Genomic DNA, 12,168 nt, shown 5'->3' on the forward strand with positions numbered 1-12,168 from the left:
CCCTCTCTCTCTGCTCCTCCTGCGGACTGTGGGAATATCCCGAGGTGTCTCCTGCCACCCTCCCTCCCACCACGGTCTCTTGGTGGTGGTAGAAGCCGTGCACCCCACGCGACTGAGAGGGAGGCAGAGGCTGGAAGCCGACCTCTTCTCTGCTCCTAGAAACAGCAGCCAAAGCCGGTGCGGGTGTACGGGAACGCGGGCTGGGGGGCTCTCTCATCCCTCCTCCCCACCTCTCCGTCCGTCCTTCTTCCTTCCTGTCCGTGTGTGTGTCTGCCCGGCCTCCCTGCTCCCCTCCGCTCCGTCCCCGACCCCTCTCCCTGTCTCTGACCGGGGCGACACTATCTCACTCTCTGATTCTTTACAGATGGACGTAGTTTACACATTCCAGACCGGCGCCTCCTCTTTGCAGGGAGCCCTCAGGAGACAGCCTTCCATCGTGAGCCAGCACCACGATGTAAAAAATGTTTCTAGCCCAACCCATGTAGCTCTTTCCTCCGTCAATTCCACTCCCACCACTTCTGCTGTTGCTGCTGCTGCTGCATCTCCTCCTGCGGGCAGTGAGTGATAGTCTATTACAATGCATGACTTCTAATAACCACAGAGAGCACTGCACCAATCTAACCCAGCCTGTTCTCTCTCCCTCTAACCTCTGACCGACACACTGATTTCTAAAATGAAGGATGGGGCGGGAGATCATTTTTAATTAATTTTTTATGCTGTTGCATCTTTAACAAGGTTATGATACTTTCTGGTCCTTCCCTCCCCTCCCTCCCCATTCCTTGTTGCTTCCTCTTTTTTTTACCTCTTCTCCTCCTTTGCAGGACTGATGTATGAGTTCACCCTCCTGAGGGGTGCAAAATTGGCAGTTCTTGTTAAAAGAAGTATGCGTTTCTGAGCAGCTAAAAGCACTGCTCCGAAAAGGGAGTGCTGCATCCAAATGCTGCAGTTCCTTTCCAGCACGGCTCTGCCCAGCCGGGAGGGCTGTGCCGAGGAGAGAGGTGGCTTTTCCAGAGCTGCAGGTCCCTCCGGGGGCAGAGCCGCTGCTCAGGCCTGCCCACAGCAGTTAGCGTGCTATTGCAGCCGGCTGAGCCGCGGGAACGGGCTGCCTGCACGCTCTCTGCCTCTTGCACACGGGTGAGAAAAGGCCGCGGCTCCTGCCTTGGTGGAAGGACTTGACTGTGTGCGAGAGCAGCCGGTTGCTGTGGCTCAGCTGGAAGGCGGTGAAGCACCAGAGCCGCTCTAAAGTCGCTCACCTGCAGCTGAGCCCGCTGTTTCCGAGCTGACTTGTAAGCAAGCAGCCTCCCACGGCCTGCGTGTTGGCTTGCATGCTGTGCGAGAGAGCCGAGACCTCCCGGCCGCCTCCGCGCCGAGGCCAGCGGCGAGCTCCCGCGCGCCGAGCTCCCGGCCCCGAGGCCGGACGCCCCGGGCAGGACAGCACTTAAGCGCACGTGCTGCAGTTGAGCACACGCTGTCGTGAGGAGGAACCCACGTAAATGTGTCCCGGCCCCGTGCTGCCCTGGGGCTCTGCAGGGACCTGCGCTGACTCCCCTGCGGTACCCAGAGCATCGCTGTCCTGTTACAGCAGGCAGTCGGTGCCCAGCTGGCCGCTGTTTGGTGCACGTTGTTTTTCAGTGTACACAGATGCGTGACTTTCTGCATGCAAACGGAGAAACCGTGCTCGGAAAAACACGGCCCTCCTGACCATCGGTCGCCAGGCTGGCCCTGGGTCTAGCCGTGGCTTTCCACACTGAGGAGAACCCTCTGTCGTGCAATGCCCCCCTCCATGTTCATGATGAGCTGTATATGTGGGCCTGTGAGCATGTGAGTGCAAATTCTCTCCGCAGGGCTTTGCCAGACTGTGAGTAGGTAGTGCATCTTTCTTGGATAATTGGCTTTTTTATTGCACAGTCATTTTCCTTGTTCTCCTCTTATTAAAGAAACACCCTTGGCGACTTTTTGAATAGCTTTCAGTCTCCACTGTTTATGCATTGTGGGAGAGGAGAGAGAATTTCCAATAATTTTTGTTTTCTCTCTATTTAGCCAACACTGATGCCTGAATTTTGTTTTGTTTAACCCCAGTGTTTCTGAAGCAGCGCAGCTGCCTTCTGTTCCCGTCTGCATCTGTGCACCACCACGACTTTCTAATTGGAAGAAAACCTGCTTAGCGGGCTATCAGGGCAGTGGGCTTGAGTGGATAAGACCAAAATGCAGATTTTCTTGCAGTCTGTTCATTAATGTTCTCCCTGATTTGCTGCAGGGGAATAGGTAACTTGGATAGCATGTGCCCTTCCATACAGCAACTTTACCAAAAGCTAACCCAGGTTGCTAAGTCTTCCCTCTGTTTTCTATCTATACTGTGCTCTGTTTCCCTCTCTGCTGCTTTCCTTCCCTCTCTCTAAGCTCCACTTCCCTGAATACAGATTAACGGAGTCCCTCTGCCTTCCACTGTATTTCTGTGAGAAGTGTTCTCCTGGGCTGGACCTCGGCAGCCCCGAGCACCGCGTTCCTGCTGGGTGGCAATGGAAGAGAGGGAGGTGTCAAGAGTGAACCAAGGGATGGTTCGCAGAGCTAAGCGCTGTCTCAGTTTGGAGTTTTGCCCCGATTCGAGGCAACTGGGCCCTGCAAGCCACTGTTCAGTGGTGGAGCTGATGCTGGCTTCCCTCGGAAGATGTAATTTCTGCCTCCGTGTGAGCAGTGGCTTTTACCCAGCCCAGCACTTTGCAGTGCTGCAGCTGCTCTGCGGTCTGAAATGGGAATAGAGTCCAGGCTCGGAGGTTACGCTGGCTGTGAAGGCTTCAGACAGAAGAAGAGTAACCCTGACGGTGGGCAGGGAGCTGGGCCTTCATCTTACGTTTGTCAGAGCAAGTCCAGTGTGCCAGCGCACTGTTTGCGTCCTGCTGTGCAGATTTCAGTTCTGCTTTGTGCAGAGAAGTTTCCCAAAGGCCGTTTGGCCACAGGCCGTGTCAAGCAGTCGGACTTGCTGTCGAGCAGCCGCTGTTTGTGCAGGATTTCCAGAGCGTGCTGGTGCCGGGCTGAGTGTTTGTGGTTAGGGATGAAGTGTGGGTGAGAGGCATCTAGGCACATCTGAGGGCTCAGAGGAAATCAGAGGCTCTGAAGAGTTGGAAAGTGTTTCCTCGAGAGGTTTCTGGTGAGCGATGCTGCCCCTTGTCTTATTGCCAGCCCAGGCAAATCGTTCTGCGTCCCCACTCTACAACACGGGGTTGGTCAGCAGCCTAAGAAAAAACTGCAAGAAAGCCAATCTGTTCTGAGCCTCGGTGCTTTGGCTTGTTTGGGAAGAGGATTTGAGGAGGGGGTTATTTTTGTTTGCACTGCCTGGCTTATTCAAAACACATTTCCTTGCTGTTGAGTGTCTTTGATAAGGGAGCAGTTATTCCTTGTACATCGGAAATTAGTTGTTGACAGAGATGGTTGAGTCAAAATAAGAATATCTGAGGAAAGGTGGAGCAGAAGTTATTGGTGGAGCAGAAAATAGAGCTGAAGGCAGGGGTGTGTGAGGCTCTTGACTTGCCAGTGCTTGGAGGTGGTGGTTCAGGGAGGGCTTTTGTGAAGTTACCCCTGCTCTGTCAGAGCTTGTACTAGACTAACCCCCTAGTTGCTCTAAAAGTCACCTAGGCACCCATTAACTTGTTCAAGCTGGTTATTCTTGGTTTAGCTGGTTTTGCATACCGCTTTTTAGGAGTCAGTGCTTGCAGTTGCTGTTCTTGGGATGTCGATGAAAGGACTTGTGGTCAGTCTTGGTGGAAGCTGGCCTGCTCAGCTGCCTCCCTGGTCCTGTGCCTTGACACTAAACACAGAGTTTCTCTAGGATCTTACTGCGGTCGTTAGCGCGGCAAAACACGGCTCTGAATTCCTGTTTCCAGCCACACAAACTTTGCATTTTCACAGGCCACCTGGTGCTCCAGTGTCACGGGGGTACCTGGCCGACGCTCATCTCTTTGTGGGTATCTGTCATCCAGCTGGTGTATGTGTGTGCCTGTCCCTGTGTGTGTGCCTGTCCGTGTGTGCGAGAGCTGACTTGTTTCTAGCTGGGATGTGCTGAGCCTGTGCCGGTGGGATGCCACATCGCTGCCCGCTGTGGTGCGGCACCGTCTTTGAGCCGGATGGAGAGCGGACTCAGGTGGGCCTCCCTGGTGAAAGGGGACCCCTGGAATATCTTGCAGGTAAAATCTCCAAGGTTTCAGGCGCAAGGCTCTCCTCTGAGTAACGTCTCAGGTCTGGTTTTGTGAGTGCTGTTTTGTCATGCTGAGACCAAAGATCCCTAGGAGGTTCTCGTGGGCTGTGTTGGTTGGCGGTTTCACTCCTAGCCTGTCCGCGGTACCAGACCGAGGTGGATGGTTTAACCTGGCTCGTCCCCTCATCCAGAAGGGGAGTGTCATCTCTGTTCAGGCACAGATCTGCAGCCCGTTCTCGAAGGATTGGTAAAATACATATGTATTTTTTTATTTGTCTCATCAGCTTGCAGGGGGATGCTTGCATCGTTCTCCCTCTGGCAGCTCTGCATGCTCTTTGCTCACTTGGGTGCAGGCTGAGTGATGGGGAGGCTCTAGAGGGTATAACATGAGGCTGCTGTGGGGACCATCCTTTTGTTGGATTTGCAGCTCTCCTCCTTGTGCCCCAGTTCAAGTCCACTGTGAGAGCAGGCAGGGGACATGGGTGGGGACTCGGTGTCTCGGGTGTGGGAGCAGGTGGAGGTGACTCATGACCAGCAGCACTTCACCCTGCCAGGAGGCAGGAGATGGAGCAGGACAACTGGTGTGGGTGAAGGGAGGTTTGCAGACTCCCCCGTTGCACCCAGGGCTGCTGAGTGAAGTCTCATGGTCGTTCGAGGGCAGCTCCTTCAGAGAGGAGGCATCTGAAGCAGATCTCCTGGCCCCAAGCAAACTCTGGTTAACAGAACGAAGACTTTTATTGCTTCCCTAAGACATGCGAGAGCTTATGCAAGGTGTTTGGCCCTTGCTGACAACTTCTGCCAATAGCTTCCTCCTTCAGAAAGGGAGGGGAGAATCCAGTTTCCAGGTGACTGGAAGGGTGACATAAACCAGAAGGGTGCTGATGTGACCTGCCATGCAGGATGGGGTCCTCTCTGCAGAGAGGCTGCTTGCTGGCTTTGGACTGACAGCGAGTCAGTGGGGAGAGCATCAGTGTAAGGTGCAGTGGAGTAACTCAAGGGATGCTTTGGAGGGCACTGCATGGTCGGTAGCTCTTGCCTTTGCCTTCTACTGCAAAGCCATGTGTGTGATTTCATCAGGTCCTCTGTGGCTTGGGAGGCCTTGAGCTGCCTGGTTTCGTAGGCTCTGCATAGAAAGCCCACATGTTATAGAGCTCTCAGTCAGTCTTTTGGGCCTTTTGACATCTTGTGGTTGTAGCCCCAAGTCATCCACGAGAGCTGGAGCGCTCTTATGCACCCGAGGTGCACGTGTTGGTTGTCTCACGCATGCCAGCGTGTGCATGTCTCTGCGATTTGGGTGCCGGGGCGAGTGTGGCTGCAGTGCTGAGGTGGAGAGGGCTGCTGCAGCTGCGCAGCGTTGCCTCTTTCCCTGCCTCTTCCTCTGCTGGATCTGACGCCTGTCACCCATCTGACCGCAGACTTGACTGCAAGGGAGAGCGAGAGCTCGAAAAGTTCAAGGCTGAACTTCCAGAGGAACAGGAGGAAGAGCAGTGAATCCGGTGTACGCTGCCATCCTGGCTTGTTTCCAGACCTCTCCCTTCCAGTGCAACGGAGGTGGCAGTGCAGTATCTTAGCTGTCCAGACTGGGCTCTGGATCTCCTGCTTGTAACGCGTTGAGCCTGGCTTTTGGCAGTGCTGACAGCCTGTGGGTTTCGCAGGAGCGGCGAGTGGCTAGGCTTTCTCGCAAGGTTTGGGGTTGTTTTCCGTGCAGAGCCTCCAAAAGAAAAGCTGCCTGTGGAAAGCTTTGGGTTTTCTTCAGCATGTTGGTGTAGGGAGGGATCCAGAGCTCCAGCCGGGGATCTAGGTGGCAGCAATGCAGGGCAACTCGCACAGATCTAGCTTCCTTCTTGCATGTTTAGCTGGGTCCTGTTTTGCTGTTCATGGCATCCACTTGGACCCTCTGCTTCACGTGGGCTTGAAGAAGTTTGTGACACCTTTAAGCCCATTGCTTTCTATAGGTCTAAAAATGAAGTAGAATAAACAAATGCATCACTGCCACAGTAGAGTTTTTGCCTTGAAGTGAACCCACTGTGTTTGTCTAACCCACCTTTTTTGAGTTGTAGTTCCACTTTTTTGTCCTTGTTTATACACACAGATGCGCGTGCACACACGTAATGACAACTAATGCGTTTTGGCTTCCATTCATTCAAAGTGACCTGTCTGAGTTTTTTGTGTCTTTTCTTGCAGCTTCTGAAGTCGCCCCATAGTCGGTTGATTCCCCATCACACACCTAGTGCCTGAGTCTGATCCATGTTGGCCCTCCTAGTTCACCATAGATCTCTCATTTTGACTTAGCTGTCTGTTCAGTGGTGGTGATTGTTGTTGTCCTTTTTGTTTTATTGTGTCTTTTTAAATTTTGTTTTATTTCTCCTGGAAGCTCTGGCCTCTTGTAGCCACTACTAACCTCTCTTCTGTTTATTCCCCACGCCCCGTGCCTTCGCCTCCCGGCAGATCAAAGTGGTGAATGCGTTCCGTAGCTCCTTGTACGAAGGCCTCGAGAAACCCGAATCCAGAAGCTCCATTCATAACTTCATGACTCACCCAGAGTTCATCCTGGAGGAAGACGAGCCTCGAACACCATTCCTTGACGGCGCTGAAGACGACCCCGAGACTGATGGACTCAAAAAGCGAGGTGGGGGTAGCCCGGGTGGATCTACATCCCTCAACAAAAATAACAATGCAGTGGACAGCGATCAAGTCGAGGTCACCATCCCGGAGCCCGAAAGCCCCTTACACAGCTTGGAGACATCGGTTTGACCTTAGAACTTCGAACCCCCCTCCTCCTCCACCCTCGCCCGGTGTGATATCGGCACCAGTAACTGATCACACACTGCGGTCACTTCATGTCAAACTGCTCATACGTATATCATTTGGGTTTTTTTTTTTCTTTTTTTACAATTATTTAGCAGTGGGAACCAGAGTACCACAATGCTGGGTGTTGGGAGGGGCTAAGCCAAAATTGTGCATCTTCATCCCTAATTTTCAGTGGTACTCGCCCAAGCAAAACAGCCAGGTTATTTCCTCTCTGAGAGTTGGGCCCCATGCATCTGTAGGGGGGTTTCACTTTGAGAAATGCATGTTCAAAGAAAGTTCAAATTGTCATAGTCTTACATGCACACTCTGTCCGAGGGCAGGAGGGTGCACTTGTGACTTTATTTTTCCACTTGTGGTTTTTAGTTTTTTTTTTTTTTTTTTCTCCTAATGTTGGGGTTTTTCCTTTGCTTGTGAAATTTGCCCCCGGTAACTTCACGGTGGGAAGTGGGGGAGCTAGCACTGTGGTGCGAAAATTAAACAAACAGCCAGGGGGAAGGTGTTTACCCACAGGTTGATAGATACAGGGATGTACACCAGTCTTCCACCTTTAAAAATGGTACCTAGCCTTTACAGTTCCTCCTCTGTGTGTGCATGCACACTTTTCTCTCTGTTTCCAAAGCAGTAGTTGTTAGACAAGGGATGAAGGGGACTTTGCTGTAACCTTGCTGGATTTGAAAGATTCTGATTTTTTCTACAAAACGAAGTGGAGGTGAACTGGCAGTGTGGGAGTGGTGAAGAAAAACCCCAGGATCGTGAGATATGGGGCTCCTCCCTGGGGAATCTTAAGAAATGCCTCTGTCCTGCTCTTGAACAGCTGTGAAAGTCTTGGCAAGAGCCATGCAAAACTTTTAACAGTTCCTGCCATCAGGAGCGGAGGGGCTTTTGGCGCTCGCATGTTCTGGCTTGTGTATTTAGGCTAAATAATCCTTGAGCGTTGGAGTACAAGCTGTGGTTCCCTCCTGGGGAATCCCCGAGGACGAGGCAGCTGTGCCCACTGGCTCTGCACATCACTTCCAAAGCAGTAGCAGGCTGAGAGGAGAATGAGCGTCTGGTTATTGACAGTACAGCTGGGTCAAGTCATGGATCGCAGAAGAGACAGGGCAGGTAGGCTCTTTGGCTGGTGGAAGGGAGAGAGGCTCCTTGGCTGATGGGAGGAACCTTGACATCCATAGCGGATTTGCCAAGGGAGGCACTTCCTTGCAGAGCTGGTAGGTTGATTGGCTAGGTCTTCCAGAGAAGGTGCCACATTGAGGCTTGCCTCACTTGCTGCTTTTTTGAAGGCCATCTCTTCACCCTGCTTCCTGCCTTACCTTGGCCTCCCCTAACCATTTCTCTCCAGGTGAGAATCCTGAGCAGAGGCCCTGGGTGTCCTGGGCAAGTTTGCTCTGAACCAAGCCTCCTGCGAAGCCAAGAATGGGCCAGACCAGGAGACAGGAGATTGGTTTGCTTGGGCCTAGTTTCTTCACTGTGGGCTCTTGTTGGTTCATCCCCAGCTGTTGGCCCCAGGTGGGAAGGGCTGGAAAAAGCTCTGCCGCCTTCTCTCCCTTGTCCCATTTGGTTTGGTTGGAAGCAGTGAGAACCTGGCTGTAATTGGCTGTACAATGTTGTCGTCTTTGCCCGGCCTCTGTCCCTGTAAGTGGAGAGGTTTTAGCGACAGGGTGGGTTGGCTGGTTTCTTTCTTTCTTTTCTTTTTCTTAAGAACGCACAGCAGAATCTCCCGTGCCTTTTCCGAGCACTGCCTGCAGCACCGCCTGCCACTCGAGAGCCCAGTACTTTGCCAAGAAATAAGTGTTCCTTAAATGACAGCAACCAAAACCCAGCGTCTTGGTTTCCTTTCCAGTCCAGCACTGACTTGTCCCTTCCTTGGGGTGGGAGGAGGGAAGGACGAGGTCTCGCCGCGCCGTTCCTCTCCCAGGTAGCTGAGGAAAGGCCCTTCTCCCACGGGTCTCCTGCCTCGGTGCTGGCGAAGGCAGGCGAGCGCTGGGCTCCGTACACTGCCAACAGCGAGAAGAAGTTGCCACCACTGCCCATCTCAGTTGCAAATCCAGTGTCGAGACACCTGCCCGTGCAGACAACCCCATCGCTGTCCTCCCCTTCCGTTCTTCACGCGAGCTGAGAAAACGCCTTGGGCAGAACCGGGGGCGGGAGGGGGCTGGCGGTTCCTTAGCCGCACGCGGGTGACGCGAGAGGAGAGGCCAAAGCGTGGCGGGGTTCGTTCGGGTCTAAAGGTGACATTGCTTAAAAGATCACTTTTTCTATTTTAAATACTTGCAAAAAAAGGATGAAAATACGGTGTTCTTACAGGCTTACATAAATATTTATTGAATACTTTATGGGGGGGACACTGATTTTTGTTTCTTTTGATATTTTTTTATTACCTCAGACCTGTTGTAAGAAAAGACTTAAAAAACCAACGAAAAAACAACAAAAAGCTGACTTTGGAGGCTCTTAAAGTCACTCCCAGAAATCTGTGACTGGCAGGTTGCCACAAGGGTCTGGTTGTTCTTTAGTTGATATATTTTTGTTGTTCTAGTTTCCATATTAGGAGGGGGAGAAATAATTATATATAAATATTATGCAAAAAATATAGTTTTCTTTAGATCAGAAACTGATATTTTTATGTCAGCCATATGTATTTTGTTTAAAGGAAAAAAAAATCTTGAGTCATGTGTCTGCAACGGCATGTGACCGTGTGACAGCAGTTCAAAGTGACAGGTAATTTAGTATATCAGCGATTGGATGCCAGTCAGCTTCCTTTTCTCTGAGCAGCCATCTTTATACTAGATGTTAGTTGGATGACACAAATGTTTTTTTATATAAATTATGTTGGTATGGCTGGTTGCTTAAAGCATAAACGTTTATTGTGCATACATCTTATGTAAAGTATTTTTTCTATTTAGTTTCCGTGATATACTGGCAGCAGATGACTATTGGGTTAAGTTATTGAGGACATTACGAAACCGTTGGGGGAGATTGGTGCTCTACACTAAAAGGCATGGTCGGCGGCATGAACTTCTGGGGACTTCTCTGCAACATGCCTTGAAGGAGGGGGAGATTTGTGCTTTGTTTGAACTGCCACGAGTGTGCACGGGGAGAGTGCCATGCCAGACAGGAACTGAAGTAATACCCTGTGATACGTGTTAACTTGCCTTGGAATGCTTTGTTATTAAAACACTCTGAACATAATTTTGCATCCAGTTCTTGATAATCGTAGGGTCTCTGGTGGTGGTGGTTTTCTGTTAAATAAATTGGCGGATTGGTACCAAAGACATTACATCACTTCCTGTGTGCATTGCTGAACAGTCCTTTTTAGGCATTTGCATTATGTGATTAGGTTTTCTTTTATTTGCACAGGAGTTATACTTAATTTTCAAAGGTTTTGTGCAATAAGCTTTGAGGAAAACATTGAAACAATCTCAAGAAGGAAAAAAACTAAACCACATTTTAGCATGGGCGGCCTTTGGCTTTCCCCAGCGGAGCAGCACATGTCCTCTAATGCTCAGCCACCGCTTTGCGTGGTGATATGAGGGTGGGGGTCATGGGGAACCCACTCCCAGCTGCAGCGGGGGCCTGTCCGGGAGCCGGTGGCCACCTCCCCTCGCCAGCCACGGTCCTTGCACGACCGCAGCACCCAAGCAGCCTCGAGGCGGACATCTATCTCCCCGGAGCCCTCCGGGAAAGGGGCGCTCGGACCTGCCGCGGTCGCTGCTCACCGCTGCGCCCAGCTCCTGTGCGTTGGTCAACCCCTTGGTCAACGCGTTTCTCCTGCCCCTACCAGCAAGACTCGGGCACGTGGCCGTTCCTCTCCAGCATCTCCTTGTCGAGGCCATCCCCTGCCCGCTGGCTGTCCCGCCCCTGCTATCCTCCTGCTCAAACCCACAGCCATAAAAAAAGCTCAGTTTTCCTTCAGCAAAGCCCATGGCTAAAACTGCCTTTAGTTTATTTCCTCCCCTTAAATAAATATATATATATACAGTATTAAACTGACATTTGTGTGTGTATATATATTTATCCAGCGCTCTTAAAACTTTCTTTCAAAGAGAGCACGCAGATCTGAATTTTTCTTTTCCAGTAACTCGTATAATAAGCACTGGTATTTTTGTATAAAAACAGAAAACTACAAAACAAAAGGCTGAATATTATGTGGTATGCATGACATTAAAAAAATGGTGGTTTCAAAGCAATATGTACCCTGGTGTGTTTGCCATATCCTAGAGTCCAGCTTAAAGTGCACCTGATCTGTATTGCATTTTGATATTAATCTCTATGTACAATGTTTTGCATGTAATTTATATGGTTCTTGGGAGAAAAAATTTTGAATGAATTGTCAGTTAGCTGCTTCTGAGAAAACAGACTCTGAGCAGAGATAACACTCAAATTGGAAGCGGAAGAGTGGTTGTGGAGTGGGAAAGGGGGTACATATAAAAAAAATTTTAAAAAAAAACAGTGTGCTGGGCGTGGGGGAGAAGGGTGATGGTTTTCACTCAATAAAGCTTTGGCTGTTGAGCAGAAACAGTGCGCGAGTGCGTCCAGAGAATAAAACGTGCCCACGTGTAACTGTGCCGTCCTCCGTGTGTCCACCGGCTTGCAAGCGCCAGGCCCCGTCTTCTCCTGGCGCCGGACGAGGGGCTGCGCTGGGCCTGGGAGCGAGCCGTGGGGTGAACCGGGGCTTTCCGTGGGGTGGGAAGAGGGATGGGGCCCGGCGTGGGTCTTCTGCTCTTCAGAGGCCGGGGCTGGCCGGTTTGTCTAACGCCTGGCTGCTTCCATCTCCGAGCGCGCTCCGGGATGGAGCATCCAAAGCCAACGGCTCCTGGTGCTGCCCCACAGCGGAGACCCCCTCCCCTGCGGCGCCCCGAAGCCGCGGCCTCCTCGAGGTGGTCGTCTCCATCTCCTGGGTGCCAGGTCCGAGCCGTGGCCTCCTGCCAGCGGGCCGAGGCCATGCCACCTCCGCGGAGGACCTCTGCCCAGACAAGGACAAGGGGAAGCGAAAGCCGCTCGGGAACGCCCTCGTTCCCCGTGGCCATCTAGCTCCCGGCAGCAGGGCGAAGGCCACGGCGCTCCTCTGGGGCGAGGCTGAGCGGGGCGAGCCCGGCCCAGCCCGTCGCCCTGGGAGCCGGTGCCGTCCGGGCGGGAGCGGGGACGAAAGCTCCGGTTACCGCGGCGTC

General features: G+C 52.0%; 1 protein-coding gene across 7 annotated transcripts in view; it reads left to right on the forward strand.

The window, feature by feature from the left end:
• ATP2B4 (ATPase plasma membrane Ca2+ transporting 4) overlaps positions 1-10,189 on the forward strand; it is a 46,325-nt gene extending 36,136 nt beyond the window's left edge. For 5 of the 7 annotated variants that reach the window (XM_064497955.1, XM_064497953.1, XM_064497956.1 and 2 more), the window contains 2 exons: positions 365-454; positions 6,641-10,189. In XM_064497955.1, coding sequence (XP_064354025.1) covers positions 365-454; positions 6,641-6,946 — 396 coding nt within the window. In that variant the 3' untranslated portion in view covers positions 6,947-10,189. Of the gene's footprint in view, positions 1-364; positions 558-6,640 lie in introns of all 7 variants that reach the window. The other 2 variants (XM_064497958.1, XM_064497957.1) reach the window with 2 other exon arrangements.
• The last annotated feature ends 1,979 nt before the right edge of the window (positions 10,190-12,168 follow it).

This window comes from Dromaius novaehollandiae, chromosome 27, assembly GCF_036370855.1.
Source record: "Dromaius novaehollandiae isolate bDroNov1 chromosome 27, bDroNov1.hap1, whole genome shotgun sequence".
NCBI lineage: Eukaryota > Metazoa > Chordata > Aves > Casuariiformes > Dromaiidae > Dromaius > Dromaius novaehollandiae.